At 39.7% G+C, this 27,175-nt stretch overlaps 1 protein-coding gene across 1 annotated transcript in view; it reads left to right on the forward strand.

The window, feature by feature from the left end:
* The window catches only part of tmem178bb (transmembrane protein 178Bb), an 89,009-nt gene that overhangs the window by 41,153 nt on the left and 20,681 nt on the right, over positions 1 to 27,175 (forward strand). Inside the window, exon 3 of the mRNA XM_054799960.1 lies at positions 3,198 to 3,311. Coding sequence (XP_054655935.1) covers positions 3,198 to 3,311 — 114 coding nt within the window. The remainder of the gene's footprint in view (positions 1 to 3,197; positions 3,312 to 27,175) is intronic.

Genomic DNA, 27,175 nt, shown 5'->3' on the forward strand with positions numbered 1-27,175 from the left:
CAAGGCAGGATTGGAACGCGTGCATGAAGTGCTTTGCACACACTATAAACTTTGCAGTCCAAGGTAGCCTCGGGTTTACCCCGCTTCACTCGTTTGCTCAAGCAGGTGAGACATGTGGCTACTTTTTTTTCCATTTTCCATTTTTTTTTTCCCACACAGCTACCACCTTGCCCATGTCCAAGCAGAAGCAGTAGTAATTCTCCACTTGATCAGTGTTACTTAAAGGGATAGTTCGGATTTTTTGACATGAAGTTGGATGACATCAGCATTGTAGTCCATTAACAGCGACTTACCCTCCACTTGGTTTCTGTGATGAAAAACGTAGTTCCGCTTAGTTGCTGGGGACAATTAAGTAAAGAGTTTGGCTTCTAAAAACAATATGCGTCATACAATTCAATAAATCCGAGCTGTCCCTTTTTAAGATTGGGCCAATCAAAACACAATCTCTGCATTAGACTTCTATCAAAATGTGTGAAGCTAGCCTCTATTTTGGAAATTCACTACCACTGGTTCCGCACTCTAAGCATCATGGGAACTGTAGTTCGGTAAACAAAACTAATCTACTGCAATCTGCATTCGGTTTAAATGTGTTTTTACATAACTTCATGTAGTATCTGCATACCTGACATGTACACTTAAAAAAATGTTTCCTCAACTTAAAAAAATGTGTGAACTACTTGCATTAATTATTTTGAGTTTTACCTACTCTTCCATTGGTGGTGTCATAAAAAATCTGTAGACAATGGTCACCACAGGAAGTACAAAACTGGAAGTAAAAATCTAACAAGGAACACTCCCAGTGATAACATGTGCGAGTCTATATTATATCATATTGTTTATTATTATGTCTACTATATTGGGTCGTACGAATGTAATGGATGGAGGTGTTGTTTTATGCCTAGAGGAGTCTAACGGCGTTAATAACCATATTTAGAAGTAAACAGGTTTTCCACGCTCTGTGAAATATTTGATTTATAAAGGAATCCTACTTCGCGGAAATTCACTTGTCACGGTCAGGTCTGGAACCAATTAACCACAAACAACGATTACTGTTTTACATGAACAGTAGCATGTCTTCAAAAGCATTTTTAGCACAACCCACGGGGGTGCCACAAATGTCATTTGTCATTTGTATGGCTCCTGCAGTAGAGCAATACTGATTCCTTAAGTGCTGAATGAGCACCATTTACAGCTCCAAAAATTATGTTTTAAAATCCAATAATGCAGGTGGGCATCAGTGATGTTATACTGCATTGTTTTTGAATAGATTAATCATCTATGTGTGCACAATAATGTGTGGATTCACGAGACATTGAATAGCTGTGTTCCGAACAGTTGAGTTTATTGCCACATTTGAATTCCCTCCAGCTCTTTGAGGTTTCCTTGAACGTCAGGAAAATCCATTTGAGCTCCCTAACTCTGCCGGCCCCCGGCTCCTTAGATCCGTCTGTCTTTTTGTACAATGTGACATCAGCACATCGTCGAAAGCCGTCAGGATCACACAGAGTAAGAACACAGATTGTCTTCAAACACTCGGAGTTCTGAAGTAGTCGACAATGTTTTGTGCTACCCTCAAGACAAGCATGTGTTATGTTGTGTGTGTGAAGATGACTGATAAATCAATATTGCATTATGAAGTCCCCATTGGAGAATGCTCCTGGACAGTATGCATCTTTGCCATAGTTGTGCAAAAATGCTCAACTGTGAATCAAGCAGTATTTAAAATGTGAATCTGTGGTGACAGGATTTAGCTTGTGGGAAGTGAATTTTCCTGTGGCATAGGCATTGAAAATGTTGCAGTTAGTAGCAGTTTTAGGATGCACATTTTTATCATAATCAAAATCTGAAATGAAGTGAATGCAAATGGGTGCTGACTGCAGGGAAGATAGTCATGAAAGGCTAATTATCATTATCAGCCATTGTGATCTTCTGGGTTTGTGCCAGTGTATGTGCATGGATGGCTGCAGGATGTAGGAGAAGCAGCTTGGTTGGGTATACAAGGGGGGCTGGGGTGACGTTGATATCCTGATGATCTCTGTTTGTGCCATTCAAATCTCCCAGGACTGCAATAATATAGTGTTCACTAAGCCTGGCAGCCTCAAAAGAGATAATTAGAGCGGACGTGCAGTAACGGTGTCCAGAAGAAGCAGCTCTTCCAAGGAGTAAACATTTAGTCTGTGTCCTTGGGTTGGGTGATACTGCAAATGTTGGTATCGATCTGATGCTTACAGTTTACCGTCATTATTTAGCTTTAAATACATAGCTGGTACCCACAGGTAATTCGTTGGTGTTAAACATTACTCTTTGGTTAGGACATTGGTATTTCTGCATATACAGTGTATGTAATTTGCATATGTCTCGAATATAAAAGAAAAATCGATTCTTCAATTTTACCACAGTTTAATAATCAAGGACTTAGACAATTTGTAAAGCCCCCGATTGATTAACACAATGTTTCCGGCAGTCATTGCACGGGCGTTCTAAATATCAGTATACAGTATACAGGATGCTTGAAGTATTTCTTCAACAGTGTCTCAATAGAGTCTGGAGTTCTAGGTGATGCACCATTGTCTGCCCATTCCATCAATAACTGCACAACTGAACTGAATCATGCCTGTATAGAAGAGAGGGTTATCACAATGTTCCATTCTATCCTGCTGTGTGTCATCAATGTGGAACTTATGCAACAACCTGTGAGTCAGCGTTGATTCTATCCTATCATTTTCTATGCTGCATATCCTGTTCAGTTCCAGCTGACTTTTGAGTAATGCTACACCCCGGACAATTACAGGGTGATTAATTACGCACTCGCACGAGGCAATTTGACACCTTAAGTCTGGTTTGTTTGGGAAGTGGGAGATACACCTCCCCGGTGTGGACCCAGCGCACTTGCTTGTGCCTGAGCAACCCAACTCGGACGTGTCATACAGAAATGTAATGTTTTTTCCTGTCAGTTATTAATGACAGTACACTTGCACACGCACGAGCACATTGACAATTTGGCGTGTCACATAATTAATGTAATTGTTCATCCCAATCGATGGTTAATGACCTTGCATAATAGACAAAAATGCAAGTTGCAACAAGGCCGTGTTGAAGCATCAAGCAATGATGGATGGAAGTCAGCTATGTCACTCATTACACTTTCCTACCAATGGCCAATGTTCAAACCATTCTGTTTTTTTTTTCCTCTGCAGGTTCCATTGCAAGATGCTCCTACATCAAGTACCACTACTCCTCGGCCACAATACCCAAAAACCTCTCGTACAACATCACCAAGACAATAAGACAGGATGAGTGGCACTCCCTCCGTAAGTCTGCAAATATTGTGTTTCATATATTTTCACATTCTAGAACAAATATTTCATTAGTTCTATAGCAATGTTTTTTAACCCATTTCAGGAAAAGTACCACTTAACACCCACCAAAAACGGGGAAAAAAAATAAAGTGGGTCGCGGCATGTCTTTGCCTGGGCAAAAAAATCAATAATGTAATGACCCAATGTCTGTGAATGCACCTCGCGTTCTTGTTTATGCTATCCGCTTGCTGCGCCGCTATGAGGAGCGTGCTGTGTTTGTGGGCGACTTTGTTAAGCGTGAGCAGCAGTGGAAGGACATCGTTTGGGGACTTAACGTGCCATCCTTGCGGCACACAGCTGCAGATATCTGCTGGAGAAGAGCGTGCCATTAAGAAAGAAACGGTGTCCGACTACTGCAGCTCACGTGTCGCAAACAGTCCCTTTAAATATCAGATATTTCAGAAGACTGATTTGAACATTTTCGCTTGTCATTGAAGGATGATGGTGGGTCCCGCAGCCAAACCAGTTCAGAACCTCTGCTCTAAAGTCTAGTCTGTATTTGTTTGTGTAATGTAACTGTTCCTGAACTGGGGGGGGGGGGGGGGGGGGGGGGCTGTCGATAAACCCTAAAGTTTTCCTTGAAATGTTGGAGTTACTTCACATTTCTCACAGTTTAATGTGCTCTACAAAACACCCACTGTGAATTTAGGGTTTTACGCCTAATCACCACGAAATTTAGTACACACCCTCAGGGGACTGACAAGAACATGTGTGTAAGATTTGAGCGAGATTGGTTGAAAACCATGGCCACTAAACGCCTTTGCCTTAGTTGGCTCTAAGTCACCGACTATAAAACGTGTATGAATGTGAGTTTGAATGGTTGGTTGTCTATATGTGCCCTGCGATTGGCTGGCGACCAGTCCAGGGTGTTCCTCGCCTCTCGCCCGAGGTCAGCTGGGATAGACTCCAAGCATACCCCTGCGACCCTAGTGAGGGTAAGCGACAGAGAACATGGATGGATGGATTCTAAAACTTTGAGGATATTTATTATTACACGTATGCCGACATGTCTTCTAAAGCATATTGAGCACACAAATGTAACTGTTTCACACGACTGTAAGTGTTTAAAATGTTGTTATTTATTATGAGAAATATTCTCAGTTACTTATAAATGAGGACAAGGTCAGTGTGCTGTTTGTTTTACACTTTCAAGTGTGCTACTAATGAACACTTCACTTTTGATGCACCATCACAATTACTATTTTCATCAATTCAATTCAGAAAGCAGCAGGGGCTCCTGTGCTCCACAGGCTTTTGGAGGATTATAGCAGTGTCGCTAGGAAATGCGGTCAGTATGATGAGTCCAGTATTAGGACACCTGCCACTCGGTCGCTCCCTTTAGGGGGGCCCGTTGTAAGCTCTCCAGTCGACAAGGCAACTGAGCCAAGTAGAAAACACGCTCTGACCTCATACTGTCACTGTTTCCTGTTTCAGTCTTGACTAGTCATTGGCTGTCAGGTGCCAGGCTGGAGAAAAACAGCTTTTCTTTTCTCCAAACCTCCCAGGACTTTGCTGTCTGTTTCTGCCTGTCTTCTTCCCAATGTAGTTTTGTTTTGTAATACTATATGAGGTACTTTTTGCAGTCATTTGGACCTTGTTAGGGATGTAACAGTACATGTATTTGTAATCAAATTTTTCGGTCCAGAACTTTTGGTTTGGTACATAATCGTACCAATGGGACACATTAAATGGAGGGACAGGAAGTGTGCGTCCACTCGGTAAACAAATACAGTACAGCGAGAGTCATGGCTAGCGATAACTTAGGAACTTGAATTTACTGAACATAGAATTATAATGCAGACTGTTCAAATTGTTACTGTTGTATCCCAGGGGTATCAAAATTTTTGTCTCTTAGCTTGTTTTTTTATTGTCCTTCAGCATATATTATATCATTAATTATTAAAGAGATATATTATTAGATAGTACACTAATATGTTGGGGCGTCACAAGATCTCGTTTCACAAGGTCTTGCGAGATTAAAATGTGACACGATTTCCCGTTCAGGATAAAAATGTCTTGTGGGCACTAGGCCGGGTATAATAATACATTAATGAATAAATCGCACAATAAATGAAAATGAACTAGATAATTTTGCCGACCTCAATGTGCATGCGTGTCTGTTTCCCTCAGGCAGGAAGAGTGTTCACTCTGTGCATTGGTTTCAGCACTTTGGCACTTTGTTCCCTAGAACAATGGCATGAACGGAGTGAGCCCTTGTGTCAGTCGTACAGTCTTTGTCGGCGGGTGGGGGTGGGGCTGCTAGCATACACAGAGTGCAGAAGAGTTTGTCACCAATAGCAAAACGCTAAGATGTTGTTTTGATCTACATTGAATTGGCTTTAGCGTCTTTAATGAACAAAATGCATGAAAGTGCCCCCCCCCCCACATCCCACGTCCTACAGTTTATATGTATGTTTATATTTATATTAGATATTATTTATATATTATATCTATTTATATTTCATTTTTGTAAGTTCAGATTTTTAGTTATTGGATCATTACAAACACTAAAATTAAACACAAATTCCCCACATTTTGAATATTTGGATAACATAAGGCATTCTGGGAAATGAAGCATTTTTCCATTGTTTTCCATAATTTCAAAGTTATGATACACTAAATTAAATTACTTTATCTGTTTTTATTGTTAATTGTAGAAGATGTTTTAATTAAAATATTTAATTAGATGAAAGTATGTGTGCTCGATGATTCATAGTAATATTTCTGTGAAATATGTATGGAATATTCTGTAAAGCATGATTGAGGCATACACCAAAATGATCAGAATTTCATTTAATTTCTACTGAATTCTATTGGAATTTCAATTGCAAACGCTAAACAGTTACCATACCCAAAAAGACGCAAACCCTGACACTAAAATTGAGATATTGACCTGTTATCATGGTATACCATCACATTCATGGTAAATATGATTTTGTTATCATTAGGTGAAGGGAAGGAAAGTGTCCCACCAGATTCAACATCCGGTGCTGTTTTAGTGAAGTTAATTGGATTGTACATTTGTCATCACTGCATGTAACTTTGTAAAGCACATAATTGGGGATTGCATTGTACTGTGACATTGCCACCGAAGGTCTCAATAAATACTGTAATCGGGAGTCAGTTGAAATGAATGAGTAGTGTCATAGTGACATCATATTATCATATCATGCAGTACTCGGCTAACTTCCAACCATTTTATGCCTTTTACCCATGAGCACAGCACTTTTCATCTCTGCTATCTTGGCAAGCTCCCGAAAACACATAGCTCATATTTGTGACAAGAAGGTCACCTCTCTGTAGTCAGAAATGTTTAATGTCCTTATTACTGGGTCTATCCGCACATGATATCAAGATGCGATAACTCCCCCACGTTTCAAACGATGATGTGTCTCTCCGGTGTGGAAATGTAAATAGCAAAAGGACGAATAAACAAGTCACTGTCTGATGACTAAGCATCTGCACTCTCTACTAAATCAATTAACATTGAACAGCTCTCAATGACCCAGTGAGATGGCCTTGAAATGGCAGCGGGTTCGAGGATGCTTTATTCAGCTGTCCCATATTTTACAAGCGAAGAGCATGACACACATTTACGAACAAGCAGAGCTGAAGGTCAACCGTATTTATTCAATCAAAGGTGAAGAAAATCTGGACCAGTGCGGCGCTGAACTGACATGCAGCTGGTTAGTTTACATTGCATAATGCCAGGTCATTGTTACATTTAAAGTGAACCTTGCCCAGTGTGAGTGTACCTTTGGGTCAGGAATCGGGAACTATGTGTGTATGAGCCACTTGTGTGTATGAGTATTTGTATACGGCTTTGTTGGATTCTGAGTGAAAGGCACTGGTGTAAAAATGCCAGGTTAAAACTTACGGGTGTCCCGATCAAATACTGATATTGGATATTGGTTCGATATCAGCCAAAAAAGCAATATCAGATTATATCGGCCTGCATTTAAAATCTCCAATATTGGCATTCGATACTAGCAGTTCATTCCAGACTCTGTGTGAGCACTTCTATCCAACAGCCCCGAATGCATGTGGTAGCGTGACTAGCAAAGAGCCGGAGTGATTTTTCATTAGTCTGGAAAAGCCGTTGTAGCCGAGTGCAAAACTTGTCATGCTCCCGTGGTGGCACATAACCGGGGAAGTTTAACATGACCTACCTCGTCACACATTTGAAGCAGAATCACAAAAAAACGGCATGCGGATTTGCGCAATATCACGGCTCTCTGAAACATCCATCACTGTTTGAAACATTGGTAAAGCTTGAGAAACTACCACGGGAAGGCAAAAAGTAATTGGTTACAACAGGAAAGAGTCAGCCCCTGTCGGGTTTAAATGCTTCATTGAGCACCACCCTCACTACATTATGCTTCCCAGACACATAAAGAAGTAAATGGGTCAGTTTTTCTCATTCCTACTGTTGCTGACTATTGTTCTCTGTTTGAGTAATATCACTTGATCAAGCCTTTTCTAACGTTCCATGATACTAAACGAGTAATAAGAGAATGTATGATTTGTGCTGATATTGGATTGATATTGGTATCGGACGATATTCAAGGCTGCAATATCGGCATTTTATCAGAAATGAAAGGCTGTATCGGGACACTCCTATTAATACTGCCATATTTTTAGTTTGATGCTTATTTTGTGCTGTGCATGCTTTATTGCTATATAACTAGACAGTAGTTACAAATTGACAACACATGCCATCATAAACGGACCGGACTTTTCATAGAGAAGACCCCTTGGCTCTGAAATTTGTTGGTCGATAGAGACGGGTTGTCGACATTAACGGGACCAACTTTAACGGATTCCACTGTACTAACCAAATAATTATTTTTATGTCATTTTGGTCTATGAGACATTGTAATATTGTGATTGCAAACCCTTAGACGAAGAGAGCCAGCTTTATGTATGAGTAACCCCACTTCAACTCAGCCCTTTTGAGCTATTTGGTCAGCTGGCAGAGTTTAATAGTTTGCTGTTGAACTCAAGCGACACCATGGACCACCCACACTGCCTTTGGGCCTTGTATAGATTAAGTAAGAATGACAACCTGGCCTAGCTTTTCATGAAGTGTGTGAAATTGAACTCGGGCAGGCCTGACAAAGATTTGAGGGGGTGACAGCGAGGCCGCCTTGAACACTCGGAGATGAACATGATACTCATTTGTTTCCATCAGTCAAAAAAACACTGCAGCGACTTCAGTCAGCACAGCAAAGTCAGTAACCAAAATACCCCCTCAAAGCAGCAACGGTGACTAAACAATATCCCGTCTCCTGTCTCTATTGTCTGCCACCAATGCAGTGCATGCATACATTTTTGATGCTGGCTTTTAGAAGAGGAAGGATGGAAGGAGGGTTTGTAATACTGCCGCTTAGGGATTTTGTTACTTCAAAAGAGACATTAAAATTGTGAGCTGGGAAAAGCTCTGTGAGTGACAGTGTATAATCCAGAAGGTACCAACTAAAAGGTTGTGGCTAAGGACTGATTTTTTTTTTTTTTTTTTTTTTACAATACAAGATGGCCACACCCACTCAATCCCATCACGCAAACGCGGCCGGCTGCAGTGAACAGGCTTGTGTGAAGATGACAGGGGTTTAACTCATTGAGAGACATCGATTCATTGCTGTGCCGGTTCTCTGCTTTCATGCTGCTGAGCTGATAAGGGAGAACCTCAAAACCCTCCATCACTTCACTTCTCTACAAAAGCAAACAACACAAATCTAAGTGGCGTGTCCGCCTGTGTTGAAGGCCCATTTTTTAATGCATGGTACCTACTAGGCCAGGGGTGTCCAAAGTGTGGCCTGAGGGCCATTTGACGAGGGATGACTGTAATGCATCTAGAATGTTCGACAGCTTTGAATACACTATTGTAGGGCCTCTGAGATTTATTTAAAATTGCCGAAAACTAGCATAATATGATACCTTTAACTTTGGACACTGCGGCGTTATACTCAACAGTCTGAACTTTGTCTGTCGTCCCTCGAATAAAATCTGTCTTCATGCTGTGGCCAACAAAAAAATGCGGAGAAGTACACTCCCCTCCAAAAGTTTGGGAACACCTGCAGGTTTGGCTTTTGGAGGGTAGTGTACTGTAAATACAGGAGACCATCCACTCAACTGTTTGTTAGCATGTCTTGTCCTAAGTAATGAGAGTGTCCTTTTCCTACAACTTTCGCGGTGGTACTAATATGAAAAGGGAAACTGAGCAGATACTCTTCAGTATCACACATGAAGTGTGTGATACTGAAGGGTATCACACGCTTTTTTATGGACATAAAACCGACAATTAAATACTTTGCAACATCAATGAATTATTTATGTAACCATATAACAACTTTGTGACGTCTCAACTTGAATCATGACTCATGTTACACTGAGATAATGCCTGCATGCCACTGTGGAGTCTCCTACACACTTGGCTATCTATAACACATCTTTAAATATTTCAGTGGCTGCGCCGCCAATTTTACAACGTAGAATTTAGTTGGGTGATGAAATTAGAGTCATGAGCATAGTATCTCTAAAGCCTATTCAACTTTTCACTAAAGCTATTGCTAATATATAATCCCTTGCACAGCCATAACAGGCCCATAGGTGGAAAGCTTGGCAGTCATGTTTGCATATATTGCTATATACAGTATTTGCTATATAGTTTATAGTGCTTTCCTCTGGCTAGTACATCACTGGAACAAACCAAAGATGGATTGCCCTATGAGCTCCTACCTCCTAATGCCAACATTGAAATATTAACACATGCATATGCACATACAATTATTGGTACTGTTCCAGAATCTTACAATTTAATTGTTCCAAAATTAAAATAGCTGCACCAGTTTTTCCCCATACTCCAAAATGAGTAATCAGTTGTTTTGGATTTCTGATTTAATAGTGTCAGCCATTCATTCTCAAATTGTGGGGTGAGTACCACTGGTACATAGGCATAGGGTCTGTCTAAGTTTTGTTTTTTTGTTGTTTTTTTTTATTAAAAAAACACTGATATTATGTAAACATACTGTCCTTTTTAAAGGGCTAAAAACAACAAAAATATAATTGCTCGATGAGCATTTAATGTGCTTACGTAGACCAGGATTGGCAAACAACAAATTCCAAAGTAAACATAAAAAAACAAATGCAACGGTGCATAAAAAACAACAAAAGACACTGAGGAAAATAGCCAGTGAACTAAACTAAAGGGAAAATATACATGACAATCCAAAAGGGAATGCCGAGACGGAACATCAAGGCACCCAGGAAGACGGCGCAAGCAAAAACACCAAAACGAGGATGAGTACAGTTGGAATAAGCAGGAACTGGTGTCATGTAGAATCCATGTACCTCGTTGTTCTGTCCCACACCTGAATTTAGGTTACCTGGACAGGAAACACAAAAAGCAGCGAGTGGGAGGAACTAAATACAGAATAAAACACAGGAATAGAAAATACAAACCGTGGCACTCTTAATGGTTTAAAATATCTGATTTTACATGTCGTCACAAGTCATGTTTTCCTGCAAGTATGTCCATGCGCTCTCTTTGCCATCGTGCTTTAGTTTGATACCATGAAAGGAATCCACCATCAAACATGACGTAAAAGCAATTATGCTAAACAGCAGGCAATTATATGTACAATAATTAGAACCCAGTTTGTTTCCATATTTAGCCATGGTGAAAGGGCTTTTGATTGGCATGATAAGCGGCGCTTTGTCACTCAAACACAAACAGAATCCGGAGGTATTTGGACATGATTGATGGCAAGTAAGATTAGGCATAATTACAAGGGAAAGAAACCTTGCAGAAACAAGACTGGCCGTCACCCCATTTTGTGAACCGGGTTCCACAGATTTCCACAGGAAATCAGTGTCCAGTTGAGTGAGCATGCCTTTGGGTCCGGTGATTCATCAGCGCTCATCCATATATGGATGCAGACCAGAATGTAGATCTCTGAGAGTCTGCAACCCACAGTATGAGGTAGAACGTTGGGCAGCCACATGTTCCTACAAAATGTACTGTACTGTATGTGTCAAGTACAGGGATGCTTACAGAGGCATACAGTTAAAGGTTGTGGCATTCACCAAATGTTCCTACAGTTTGTTTTTTTTTAATGTTTTTGATGTTTTTGTTGTTGCCTCTCAGACTGGTTGACTGGTGTGTACGTAAGCGGTTGTCGACATATCTAAATTCTAAATCTGCACATTTACGTGTGACTTTGGCCAGGGACGTAAGGAGAATGCGTGACAAAAAAGGATTTTTCAACCGAGCTTGCAAACACAACCTCCATTATAATCAATACAGTTTAGGTTTGACCAATGAAACTACTAGTTTCTTAAAATAAATTCCAAATAAGCTGACATGCTTAATGTTAAATTTTCAAACGAAGGCATCCATTTCTATTGTTTATGACAAAATTAACCAAATTGTCACATTTTCTTCCCCCAAAAAAGTGCAGCATACGCATTTGGTAATAACCTTTGCAATATGTAACAAACAAAATGCGGCAAAATTGATTCCAAAACGCGTTCAAGAATTGTATGATGAAATATGACAATTACTTGAAAACGCAGCGTTATTACATCATGAGATGAACATTTATGACATTATTAATTAATGCACCATTATTACATAATGTGGTGCTACAGGGTGTCGAAACATTTTCCACCAAACAAGTAAGAGTTTGTTTTGTTTGGTGTTCATAAAGAGGTTTTAGAGACACATATTACTGTTATAACATCACTGAAAAGTCTATTTTGCATAATAGGAGCCCTTTAAGTACACCCATTATTATAAATATATGTAAAAATGAATGTCAAAAAAGCCACAGTCATTACATTACCTCTACAGTTACCTACATGTTTTCCTTTATTAAAATGTTTTACTACTGGGCATATTTTTACTACAAATCAATTTTCCGAGAATTGGCGCCAACTTGTGGTACAGTCGTGTATGTGCAGGTGAGATGACGGGAACTCTGAAATACGACACTTGCTACTGAACAATATTGATGTTGTCTAACGAAACCTACACAGTATGAATATGATGAATGTGCAAACCTGAGGGTTTTTTTTTAACTTACCAAAGATGTATTTATTTCTTGTTTGTCTTGAAAACTATCGCAATCTATTATAAAAACAAATGCCTCAGCCTTTCTATGGAAGTGTGTGTAACAACTGTCCAGCAGATGCAGTCAAGAGACTGATAGCCGTGTTTTAGAGGGTCACAGTAGGTCGCATAAACAGGCATTGATTTTCTATAACATTTATGTATCATTTGCATTTGTAAAATTAGACGCCTGCTGCACATTTCTTTTTCCTGTCCTCTTCTCTTCTTCCGCCTCATTGCACCTATGCAGGGGGACTATGAGGACAATGTGGACTCTGCCATAAGCAATGTAGCAATCTTATTTTGAGCTGAGACAATTTGGTGTCAAAGACAGACGGATTTGTTGCAAGGGTATAAAATGGCACAACCACAATGTATCAAGTAGCAGCTTCTGCAATCAGCAGGGTGCGCTTTCACAACAAACAGGCAACATATCACTCTTGAGTGCTAACAATTAACTCCCAATGCAGCATAAACTCTTTAAAACGCAACATATACTGCAAATATTCCTCCTATGGCTTACCACATTCATATTATTTGACGGAGATCTAAACAACAGCCCATTAGCTCTTAGCCTCTCTGCTCAGTGAAGTTGACCGACCAAAAGTGACTTATACTGTGTGTTCCATTGACTTGTCACTGGGTTGTAGGCCGTCCAGCTCGGAGCACACTGCCAGGTTAGTTCCAAGTGTGCACTATCATGCCGACCTGACTAACCACCGCGTTGTGCCGTGCTCATGTTTAAATGATGAGATGTGGGTGAACATGAGCATCAGGGACTCGTGGCTGCAAACGCAGCACTGCCATGTCAGGAAACTTCCCAGTGATACTCCAACACCGACAAACAAGCACAGACATGAACGAACACAGCGGGACACCTGTTTTCAGATTTTTAAGCCATTTTAAAGACATTTTAAACTGTTTCTGTATGTGCGTTAACCAATGCATGCATGCATGACTTCAACATCCATTCAATATGATGGTAATGGTTGTGTGTATTTGGGAACATGTTTTAAACAAAGTTACACTGAAGTACACCACGTTTACAGTTAAACCATTCAACATGTCCGAAGAGGAGCAGGCAGAAGCAGATGTTATTTAAGCATACACATTGTCCATATCTCAGCAATTACTGATGGCCTGTTCACTTCCTGTGCTTAACATGGTTATCACGTTTTTTAATAGTAAAAGAAAAGGAAGAAATGTAATAGTTTGCAGATACATTTAAAAAAAGAATCCCCATAAAATTATAAATATGATAAATAAATAAATAATAAAGTAGTCAAATTTGGCACAAATATAAGTAGGTAATGTGTATAAATAAAAAATAAATTTGTATTTTTTTTTGTTTTATATATTTGAAGATTTTATGATTAAACATCAACGAATAGACTACATATAGTACACATTTTGTAAAAAAAAAAAAAAAAAAAAAGATAGAGAGCTATGCACAAAATTCCAGGTTATAATTGACTACAGTAAAGCGTACATTTCAAGAGTGACACAGCAAAAACACAGCTTGATGCCATTTCAGTCTACCGTATTGTTTTAGTTCCATACCTCCCTGTGTTTTCTCTCTTGTCCCCGACACTTGTGTGTATGGTGTATTATATAACTTTATTCATGTATTTTTGGGAAAAATGTTCTCAGTATTTGGCAAATAAAATGCCAGTGGTGTCCAAAGTGTGGCCTGGGACCCATTATCGGGGCTTTAGGTCGTTTTTTTTTGTTTTGTTTTTTTTATCAGCATACTGTGAAAATCAAATGGATTCATTATTAACGAGATATATTATAATATGTAATATTATAATGTAATATGCAAATGTTTGGACGTCGCCGTCAGTGAGGAGTTTTGAGCCAGAAATGAGAGATCGTTAAAAAGCTAGATGGGGAGCCGCAGCTTATTCATATTCATGGGAACAAAATCACACCAGAGGAAAAAAAAAATCGACAATAATCCACCAACCAATCCATCAGGCTGAATAAAATGTGGGAGTGGATGGATTTGAATGGCATGCGGTTGCATTTATTTATTCATTCTTCCAATGTGTGTAAGTGTGAGCTGATACAAGGATGGCACAACTAATTCATACAGTAGTCCTAAAAATATATTTAGCAGCAACAACAAACAAATGTTTATTATTATGTATTTAGATAGTTTGTTTTTTAGAATTGCATGGCGGCCCGGATTCAAGGCTCTCGTGGTTTGTTTATGGCCCACAGGCCACACGTTTCCCGCCACATGTGTAGTAGATCATTGATTATCAAACTGTGGTACGAGTACCACTGGTGGTACGCTGGCTCAAAGTAGAGGTACGCCGGAAAACCTGATTATTGTTGTATCTAAATATTTGCTGAAATGTAATCCTAATTGCATTTTTTATTGCTGAATTATGATTGGCTTGTGGCGCATGAGGGGAGTTAAACAATTACCCACGAATGCGCGTCACATGTCTGAAGCTAATCATCATCACTAAGCTCCCTGAGACGACAGCAGCAACGTATCTACAGTTTATTGACGGCGACTTCCGATTCAGTGCAAAGTAAGCCTCAAAATGACGTCTATTTTCAATTTCGATTTCAGTTATGCCAACGACTGCTTATGTCAATGTTAGTCAGCCAGTCTGAGGGGAGTTGACTTAAACGGGTTGCAATGTATTACAGGAATTCTGAAAAAAAAAAACATTCACAAAACAAAACATCACATTGGGCCCTCCCAGGGCAGCTGTGGTCACCACATCTTTAGGATCCAACTGACCCTTTAAAAGCTATTTTCATACTTTTAGATGTGAACCTGAATCAAATTGGTTGCAGGTTTTGGAGTATAACACGAACACATGGGAAATACTGTTCAATAAACAATTTTTAATGCTAAATAACAATTTAGCGTTCATCACACACATCATATCAGTATTCGATACGATAATAATATCATGGATATCATCAAAATAGCATCTGAGATGGCACATATCAAATACAATAGTTGTGCTAATCCAGTCTTTGCTATACTCTATATTTATCCATGCAAATAATCCTTTTTTTGCATATGATCTTCATCTCATGAAAATAGGCCTTGCATCCCCGTATCCCAATTCCTATTCAAAATGGAGAGCTGAAAAAGAATTGCATCATGCGCACACAGTCAAATGTATGAGTCACAGGAGCCCCAGGATAAAGCTTTGGGTTAGAGGATTTGTCTGCAAAAGCTACTCTTACTCTATGACAACTGCACGTGCTTGCCGAGGGGAAAAAAAATCCTTTAGTTCAGAAAGTGGGAGGAGCTGGAATCAGCAGCAGGAAGTCGAACCTTTTTCGGCAGATCTGCATGTTGTAAAGATGTCGGAATGATGCAATGTCCTATTAGTCCTCATGTTGCAAGTTCAACCTCTGTGTCGTGGATTCTCAAACTGTGGTACGAGTGACGCCGGTGGTACGTGGGCTCCATCCAGTGGTACACAGGAACACAAATGTTATTTTTTGAAAATAAACATACGATGTCTACTGGAAATTATATACATGGACTATGAAATATATCAAATGTTCATATAAAATATTGTTTTAATTCACCTCATAGGTCTCAAGCGGAGGCACTTGCGAAGCAAAAAAAATGGAGGTAGTCCTTGGTGTAAAAGGTTTGAGAATACTTCATTTTCAATGTGTAACTATTTCAATAGGTTCATTGTAGAATTTGATAACAATTTTGGAAGAAAACTTTTTTCACCACAGCACCATCTGCTGGATCTGGAGGTGCTGCACTGCTCCACTTGCGCCGATTCAAAAAGTGTAAAAGTGGACAGATCACACATAGTACTGTACTTCTGCTTTGTAGTTCTCTTTTTACTAAACATCCAAAATACCTCTCCTCCATTGTGATTTTGCATGATGTCGATGACATCTCTTCCTCTTGAAATGTTGTGGCAGTCTATCGGTGATGCGTCATACAAGACAAAACCCCAGGCGCAAAATGGAAAATGTTAGTCAGACTGATGCAAATGCTGCATAGGTTGCAGTGTAATAACTTCAGCGCGAGCTTGGCTAATTATCACACCACAACAGGCTACGGGATTTCACATTTCCATGATACGACTGGCAAGAATGTCATGGGCCTACAAAAAGAGAACGGCTGATGGTGCAATACAGTGAAAATGACGAACATCACTACTTTTTGTTGCTAATGTTGGACATATTCAAGTCTACAGTAAAATCACCACCAAATATTGTTGTATGGAAAATACTTAAATTCAAATAATTAAACTGGCATTAGGGGCCAAGTGGTTAGCATGTTGGCCACACAGTCAGGAGATTGGGAAGACCTGGTTTCGAATCTCCGTTGGGCATCTCTGTGTGGAGTTTGCATGCTCTACCCGTGCGTGTGTTTTCTCCGGGTACTCCGGTTTCCTCCCACATTCCCAAAAACATGCATGTTAGGTTAATTGGCGACTCCAAATTGTCCATAGGTATGAATGTGAGGGTGAATGATTGTTTGTCTATATGTGCCCTACGATTGGCTGGCGAACAGTTCCATATGTACCCTGCCTCTCGCCCGAAGTCAGCTGGGATAGGCTCCAGCATGCCCCCACATATCAGAAAATGGATGGATGGAAACTGGAGTTAACAAAAATATTGATGTATGATTTATTTATTGCTAGTTTTTTTTGTACGTGTACATTTTTATGTGTACATTGCAAAATGCATCAGTCGAGTATGAATTCTATGCATGACTGGGTTTAAAAAAATCAGACTAAAATAAAATGGGACACAAGCTAGTATTATTATTATTATTATTATTTATAACTATGTTTTTGTTTAACACCATTGGCTTGCCTGTCAGCTTTTGGGACAACTCAGGATGCGTAAGTGGGACGTGGTATGACAGTACCACACAGTTGTCAGATATTTCAACGCTGCATTCCAAAAGTAAGTTGCAAAAAAAAAAAAAAAAAAAAAGAAAAACCTTTAGGGAAATATCGCAGCCTTCAAGTGACATTTGTGTGTGATTCAGATTCACTCATCTGACTGAGTCATGCACAGAACATTGCAAGAACAGCCACTATTTTTCTCACTTTGCAACAAATGTATTTGACAAACAAGAATGTATTAAATGCTGCTGATGTTTTTTGCACTTGCAGTTTGCACAGTGGGTTTTCCCTTGAACTGTTAATCCGGTTAGCAACATCACAGAGCTTCTATAGCCACCAGCTCAGAAATCCTCCAGTCATTTAGGCTGACTGCGAAAAAAAAAAGGAGTATAAAAAGAAGACGACAGAGAGCTTAGCTTACTTAGATCAAGTGCCACATATGATTTCACACTACACTTTGACTCGTCGAACTTACTCCAATTAGTTTCATGTTGGCCACTGAAGGAACTCTCATCTGTCTCTGTTTTCTCAAGGATAATAAAGATCACTAGCTTAATAAAGGGAAATGATGTAAAATCACAAACTAAATCTTAGATGTATATATTATAAATTATATTATTATATTAATTCATATTAATATACTGTACAGTAATGGACATCTAACAACATGTTATTGGTGGTGTATGTATTTTAACGAGGCCTGTCAAATTATTATAATTTTTCATCAGATCAATCACAGTTTCTAAATTAATCATTCATGATTAATCACCATTTGCAACTATGTCTGAAATATGCCCATTTTCACTGCATTTTATTAACAGAAAAATCAATGACAGGCAAAATTACAGTTTCCAGTTTCCTTTAAATATATATAATCGAGTCCACAATCCTTAAGTGAGACAAGAACAAAAGAACACTTTCCCTTTTCCGTGTGGCAGTTTTCCACTAGGAATGCACATAATTGGGATTCACCAAATTCGCCTATAACCTTCTATTTGCTAACACTAATCATGGCAGACTTTGTGAGAGCCGGCAATGACAACTACTTTGGGACAAATGAGGGTCCAGAACCTTATCGTCTTGAGCCTGAATATACAGAGGATGAGCTACAGGTTTTAGAAGGGCTGAGAGAATTAGGACCAGCATGACTTGGTGGTGTAAATGTGGAGCTTGCCAAGTCATGCCGACAGAAATGAGTGTTTCTGCTGCACTGAGTGACACAGTGTTACCGTCCGTGTTACCGAGGACACTGCTCCAAGAGACTGTATCACAAAGAACGAATAATTGTTAGCGCTAACAAACCCTGCAGTGGTTGAAACTTTTTTCCACCTACCCAAAATCAACTGGAAAAAACGCTCCAGGCCAGCTGGATCATGAAGTCACCGATACATGGAGCACATAGTGCTTGATATCACAGCTATATACACAGTCGATCTTGCCGTATCGCTACGCCAGAAAATTAGTTCCCGTGTTAGCTCCTACAATAACAGTGTTGCTATAGTTTGGTTAATATGCAGGTCATGGCATGTAAATGGAGTGTTGTTGGCGCTTTGTGGATGGTTTTTCAAGGGCTTTTTTGGCGAAATATGTGAATCCTCATTACCCGCATTGTTGGTGAAAAACTGCAGGCACAAAGCGGCTATCTCCAACGCACAGAAAAGATAAAGATGTGTGTTCTTGTCTCACAAAGGGATTGTTGATAATGGGTAAAAACATTTTTTTAAAAGGGCAATTTCCCTTTAACATAATGTACGTTTTAATTTTGTTTTTTTTTAAATAAGAATCAAGCAAAAACATACTGCACACCATAATAAAACAATTGTCTATCTTTGCTTGAATGTCTCTCTGCAGTTCTTCTGAACTAGGCTGGAGTTACAGGTTTTTAGAACATTATTGTCATTTTTGAATGCAGTACAGTAAGTAAGAATAACATTTTATCCTATACAATTAAATTGGGCCGTCTTAGCTATTGCTCTTTTTTTGTGTGGAAAATAGAAGATTGCTTGAATGAAGTTTAGTATTTGTTACTCACTGACGTCCAGTGATTTCCTACGATCTACTTTTGTTGTGCCGATGTTTGCATTACTGCTGTTCATGTGTTAAAAATAGGAATAAAGTTTAAAAAGGAGCGTCAGACTTTGTGTACATCTGTGGGGACGTTAATTACGGTAAAAAAGAAAAAAAAATTAACAGAATGAATTCAATAAATTAGATACCACCATTAACATGTTATTTTTGACAACCCTAATTTTAACATGCGGCGATCATATAAAGGTGTGCACACAATTCTTGCTTTTTAAATGTACAAACCATTCCACCCTACAAAAAAGGTTCAAACAAATCGTTTAAAACCCAAAGCTGATATGATATTCATTCCCGTGGTGAGTGTAGATAAACTTCTGACAAGAACTAAAGGAGCTGTATTCAATTTTTTTAAGGTCTACAACTGTTGCTCTTTCTTTTTAAGCTCCGTTATTAGTCCCTGTAATTCAAGTGAATTAAAAATGAGTCTATATACAGGGTAGATAAGAGGTGGCGGTGTTGTATGAGTGCGCAGATGGAAGCGTCACATAAGCCAGTCCCCAAAGTGTCCCTGTATACTGTACATAATCATAACGCCGTGGGAGACAGTGTGTCCGGCTTTAACGCTGCATGGCGTCAGGGTTTGTCAAGCTCTGTCTCTTATCTTCTCAGTGCACTCATGCAGCAGGGGCCACTCCTCAGCCTCAGACACCAAGGTCATCTGTCTTTCCTCGCCTTCCTTCTCTCTTCCTCTTGCGTTCCGCCTGTCTCTTCCTTGTTGTCCTCATGAGAATACAAACAGTCATCCTCAGATCCCGAGGTTGACAGAAAACAAGCTGGCGGATGGTAAGGGAAACAGTTAGTCGACATCTCAAAGGTTTTTGCGCTTTACCTTGCTAGAACTCAGAAGGGTTTCATTTATTTAATGCAAAGAAAAAATTAATAACTTCCTATTCAGATTCATGTACTGTTCTATCTGCAGTACACTCCTGATCAAAATTTTAAGACCATTTGAAAAATTGCAAGACGTTACAGTTTGCACTGTTGGATCTTAAGGAGGGTCTAAGTAGAGCTTCAAATTGCAAAAAGAAGAAATGGGAGTGAGACAAAAACATTTGAGTAAACAATTTATTGCAAACAACCATCAAATTGAAATAGGCTGTTCATCAGCTGATCAAAAGTTAAATCAAAATCTTGGCAAAAATGTGGCTCCAATGTCATTTTCTGTCAAGTAGTGACGCCGTCATGGTCTCTTGATGGCAAAGGCAAAAAAGCTTTCTCTCTTTGAATGCGGTCGGATTGTTGAGCTGCATAAGCAAGGCCTCGCGCAGCGCGCCATTGCTGCTGAGGTTGGATGCAGCAAGACAGTCATTTGAACGTTCTTGCATGACAAGGAGATCCCACCTGAGGTGTTTTCCACACGGCACAGTCTGGAGTGCTTTTTCTTGTAATGGGACAATGGAGCTTCCGGTTGTGCAGGGGCGTCAAACGACAGCTGGCTATTTGGAGATTGCAAAGGGCATCCCTCATGACTGAAGGTCCTCGTCTGTGTGGTAATGCTGGTCACTCTTTTGAACCATCCTGTGTGTTCCCCTGATCTAAATCAAATTGAGAACATTTGGGGATGGATGGCAAGGCAAGTTTACAAAAATTAACATCAGTTCCCAACAGTGGATGCCCTCCGTGAAGCCATCTTCACCACCTGGAGAGACATTCCCACTAGCCACCTGGAAGCACTGGCATCAAGCATGCCCAAACAACTTGACGTGATTAACAAGAATTGTGCAGCTACTCATTACTGAGTCCAGTTTTGAAAATTGTATTTCTATTCTAGGGGGTTTCTGGCTTTTTTTGAGCCATGGTCTTAAACTTTTGATCAACTGATGAGCAGCCTGTTTTGGTTTAATGGTTGTTTGCAATACATTGCTTCTTCAGCATTTTTTTTTGTCTCACTCCTATTTTTCTTTTAGCATTTTGAAGCTCTTTTTAGATCCTCCTTAAGCTCCAAAAGTGCAACATTTAAATTCTTGCAATTTTTCAACTGGTCATAAACTAGTCTTAAACTTGTCTTTTGATCTGACAATGAGTGCAGTCAGGAAAAAAATTGTAAAAGTGACACTGCTCTGCTTCAGAATGTCGGGATTCATGTTTCCCTCAGTGAACCACAGTTCCCCAGTGGCGGCAGCAGTCATGCAGCCCCACGGCAGGAAGCTACCACCAACATTCTTGACAGTAGACAAGACACAATTATGTTGGTACTCACTCGTGTTACTCACTAGCTATTTAGACCAGGCGTGTCCAAAGTGTGGTCCGGTTTTACACATAAGAAACAATTACATCCATACAGTATACAGAAAATGGTCAGTGAATTTACTTGTGAGGCAGTGCGCTCTGGTGGATGCACTCTTTCTCCCCTGCAGATAGCGCCATCAAACCACTTTGTATTTAAGCTACTGTCATAAAACAAATTTACCACTGACCCGCGACCCCTGACCAATTGCAACAGAGGAGGCTGCGGAATCCGACCATGCAGATTTACCCTGTACATAACTTGAGTATTTTAGTAAAGGAATCTTAGTACAGTGATCCACTGGAATCCAATATCATTTTAAACGCAATGAGCAGGACAGGGGAACCTCAAGGTCTTCATCTGCGTCAATAATTAAAGAATATATGCACATAATGTATGCCTGCAATGTATGCTCTACCTTAAATAGGGTTTTTTTTTCTTTTAAAATAACCTTAGCAACAAGGAAGTAGGCAGCAATAGAAATCCCATATAAATGTGCACTGTCTGCAAGCTGTAGACAAACACATCTGGAAAGGATTTGTGACTGTCAGTCATGTGCAGGTTCTGAGAGCTAGGTTTGTTTGAATTCATTTATAACTGACAAATGAAAACAATAATCTAATCCAAGAACAGTGGTCCTCAATTATTTTCTGTCATGCCCCCCAGGGGCTGGACTGGACTCGTCGCCAGCCAATAGCAGGACTAAACTCACATTCATACTATTTTGAGTCGCCAATTAACCTAACATGCATGTTTCTGGAATGTTGGAGGAAAAGCCACGCACGCACGGGGAGAACATGCAAACTCCACACAGAGATGCCCAACGGAGATTCGAACCCGATGTTCCAGATCTCCTGGCTGTGACTGTGTGGCCAACATGCTAACCACTAGACCACCGTACGGCCCTGATATCAATACATAATTAACTTAATAACGTTTTATTCAGGTGGGGTAATTTGGGCACGTAACTATAGCCTCGCTTCTTGCTTTGCAGCTGATGTGTGTTAGAAGCAAATCGGAAGGCGTTCAAGGCGCTTCCCATGCTAATTAACATGTGTGATGGCGGAGGACACAAAACACAACTATTTTTAGTGGATTTCCAAAGTACCTGCGCTTCGTTTTATCATCACTGTAATGTACAATTACAACCATGGAATTTCCATTTCACCTACAAGTAACAATTTCAAAATATACATAGAGTAGGATGTCCTTGTAAAGATCTCCGCCAGTTTGGAGAACATGTAATATACGCAAGCACACAGGAAGGCAACCGCAACCTCACGTTACTTTATTGTTACCTATTTCATAACGCCCCCTTGAGACTTGGCAACATACCTTCATATCACATGAGACTGGATGACCCGCTTTACCTCCTGAGCCACTGCCGCTGTGACTATACACCACCATTCTGTCCTGACGCGACCCGCAGAAGTAAATCTCATGCAATCCACTCAAATTTTTCATATCTTAGTCTAAAAAAACCCTACATCCTGATAAATGACCTTACCCTGCAAACTGGAAAGCACTCATTTCCTCATACAGACTGTAAGGTAGCGGGAGCATCCTGGACCATTCGGGGATTAAAGTACCTCCATCCCTGCTGCTGTGGCTGTCGCTGAAGATGTGTGGAATACTTTTTGTGATCTTATCTTGACGCTAATAGGAGTGAGGAGAGGAACGGCGCGGCAGGTTGAGGAGAGCGGAATAAAAGTGAAAGTAATTACTTCATAAATTGTGAGTGCTAGATTAAAGAGACTGAGGGCGAAAGATGGACTCCATACCAAAGGAGATGAAATGATGGATACTATCAAGCCTCCACTGGTCGAACTTTAAATATGATTTATTCACTTTTAGTTATCTCAGTTTAACATGGCAAATATGCCTAAATAAGCACTTAGTCAAATCACTCCAAAGTAATTGCATAGACGATGGGTCACCAGGGGCTCACTTGCATGTTAATTCTCAGTAATATATTCATATTCTACCTCCAAAATGAATTTGCATAGTAGCTTTTTCATTGCAACGCAACAATATGCTTCACTAAATGTGCATCATGGAACACAGCAAGTCTGGCTTCTTCAATTTATAATGCAGACGCTTCAAACCTCATACAACCGCTGAGCTTTATCCAAGACTTTGTGTCAGGCGGATTTAAGCTCAAAGTCAGGTTGCAACTGTTTCTTAAATGTCAGAAGAGAGGAAGTTGTCTCTCTCTGAAAGCCGAGAGACAGAAACAGAGAGAGGAAGAGTCCCAGTAAACGTGTGATTGACACACATTGGGGCATTTCCATTTGAAGATGATTCAACAGACTTTCTGAGAGTGTTTTGACTTTCATACAGTAGTCTTGGTGGGACCTCTCAGAGTGTTTTTGAATTCCGATGTTGAAGCGGCGTGTCAGTAACATTAAAGCTGATTGAAGGTATGATAGTAGGGTATGGTATGGTTTATTTGTTTCAGACATGCTTAACAAATTACATTAAGGAACATCACGTGGTTACATTTGCCCAATTCAACATGTCGGAAAAGGAATAGGAAGAAATACGTTGCTGTATATAAACTCAGCAATGGTTGATTGGTGATAATCTATGCCGTGTTCCTACACAAATATTGAAAGTATGGAATTTTATTTTTATAAATTTCCAGGTCTGGAAATGTACAAAAAATGGAAACTCAATTGTGAAAAAAAATGTTTCCAAGACTGTTCCCACTGTTCTGTTTTTTTAAACGATAAAATTATGAATAACTACAAAAAAAACAGAAATGGATTGACCTGTGGGCTGCACGGTGGCCTCGTGGTTAGCATGTTGGCCACACAGTCACAGCCAGGAGATCGGGAAGACAAGGGTTCGAATCTCCGTTCATTCTCCGGCATTTTCTGTGTGGAGTTTGCATGTTCTCCCCGTGCATGTGTAGGTTTTCTCCGGGTTTCCTCCCACATTCCAAAAACATGCATGTTAGGTTAATTGGAGCCTATAAATTGTCCGTAGGTATGAATGGGAGTGTGAATGGTTGTTTGTCTATATGTGCCCTGCCATTGGCTGGCGACCAGTCCAGGGTGTACCCCGCCTGTCTCCCGAAGTCAGCTGGGATAGGCTCCAGCATACTCCCGCGACCCTAATGAGTAGAAGCGGTATATGGATGGATGGATTGACCTGTTTTTCTAAGGCACTTTATTAATCAAATAATCGATAATCATTGATTAATTGATTAATTGTTGTAGCTTTAATGATACACATTTATTTACTGCGGTTGGAAAAGTATGGAATTTTGAAATGTCAAATGCATAGAAACCTTCTATAAATAAATGTGTTTATTATTGTTGCATTGGCATATCCAGCTGCGTCAAGTCTCTGTCAGTTGTGTCTTTTATTTCCATGTAGCCGAGATTAGATATCATTGTTTGTCCACTTCCTTGATGTCCTCTCAGTTCCTTGATGTATTTTTTATCAAATATTGATGATAAAACCATCTAGTTGTTAATTTAGCCACCGACCGTGCAAAGTGAATGCTTCAAAGCGTTACGTTCATTATCCAATTTTGCATTTTATTTGTTTAATAGTTGTAGTAGTGGAGCATATACTGTATATACTCCCACATACAAAATGGAGTACAGTCGCTGCTATAAGCAATAACGAGGCTGACAATGACAAGTGTGAGTTAGCAGCGGGGATTAAAAACAGAATTATACAAAGCTGCACATGTGAGCTAAGAAAAGATGAGCTTCTTGACAGCGGAAATACACTCAAAGCATTTGAAGCGGCGTGAGCGACTGGCAGAGAAAGGCACAACAAGTACAGGCACAACATGCTGGATCAGCAGACTGTGGAGAAACAACAGATGGTTTGGATAGATGACATTCTACCGGAGCATGATGGTGAATGTACTGCTCTAAGGAAATCGTGCAGTGTGGTAAAAACATCTGAAAGACGAGATTGGTCCAAATCCAACTTAGTAATGATGTCACTGGGGTTTTTAGGGGGCAATGTTGTAGTAATACGATGGAACCTGTTTAAGTCAGTCCCGCTTATGTTTGACAGCCCGTCTATGTCTTATTACTTAAAAGTGTCTGCATAAATTGACATCAGCATGCATGGTCGACCGTTTTTGTCGACATAAAATATGTGACCCAAAGGGAACACATGAAAAATGTTGTCGTAGTCTTCATAACTTCATTGTCACTAAGCATCATGAAACAACAACAGCAGCATAACTACTGTTGAGTTACACAGCATTAAAAAGTACATACAGTGACTTCCTGTTCAATGCAAAGTAAGCTTCAAAATAAAATCATGGCAGTTTTAACCCGGACTCCACCACAACAATGAAAAAAAATGCACCTACAGTATTTAAGCAAAGGTTATTTTGGATTATTGGCCACTGCAAGAAAGATTTGCACTTGTAAGAAAGCTTTGTTATCATTATAGTCAACCCAAGACTTTGGGTCTAAAATTTTATGTTCACAAAAGCGGTCGTCCATGTATGTCGACGTGGACTTAAAGTTCTCATTACAGTAAAAAAAACGTTTGGGAAAAAAACAATAACAAAATGAAAGTACTTAATTTTTGTCCTACTCCTGTCATCTGGCAATCAACTATGAAGTTGTAATTTTCAAACGCCCTCCAGCGAATTTTCTGAACCACTGCCATCTTGGCTATGACAGCACATAGAAAACACGGTCCGGCAACCAGATTCAAACAAACACAGCCATGAACGCATATAGCAAAGCCAAAAAAGTGACATATTCACAACAACAACACAATCATAACATTCACTGATATTGTGTTCTTATTACTACAATGTATGATATAACACAAACAAAAAACTGGCCACAAGTATGTTGTTCAACTGGTAGTGATTGACAGTGACAGCACTATGCACACTGCAAGATACATGACCGGTGATGAGAAATCGCTGCTTAGCTAGCCCTGGCATGACACCCCATACTATTATTATAAGATTCATAGAATAGATCTATTAAAAAATATATATATATATTTACTTACTGAAACTGACAGCTGGACTGCAAGATGGACTAGAAGACAAGTGACAGTGATCCATGTTTAACTAGCAATTCATGTCAAGAACACTTTCCAGCAACCAGGTTCAAACAAACCCAGCCATGAACACACAGCAAAGCAAAGAAAGTGACATATTCACACAATAACACAATAATAACATTCACTGATATTGTGTATTGTGTTATTGTGTAATAGTTTGGCTGGTCCTGCGACTTAAATATCAAAATATATACTGTACTGTATATAATTTTACATGTCTTTAAGTTAAAGTGGGGTGGTGGTGGGGGTTTTTTATGACGCCTAGTGTCCTCAATAATTCATTCAGTTGAGCTTGTTGAGACGCAGTTAGGCACACAAATTGAATGATGCACAGCATTTTTGTTACAAAGTATTCTCTAATACGCTTCTACCTCGGAGACAATATGTCTATAAGTAATGTGCAACTATAATTATATGATGTCCTGTGTGGACTGAGAAATATGGTGGTTAATTAGGACACTATGTCTAGCTTTAGATT

Source organism: Dunckerocampus dactyliophorus, chromosome 15 (assembly GCF_027744805.1).
Source record: "Dunckerocampus dactyliophorus isolate RoL2022-P2 chromosome 15, RoL_Ddac_1.1, whole genome shotgun sequence".
NCBI lineage: Eukaryota > Metazoa > Chordata > Actinopteri > Syngnathiformes > Syngnathidae > Dunckerocampus > Dunckerocampus dactyliophorus.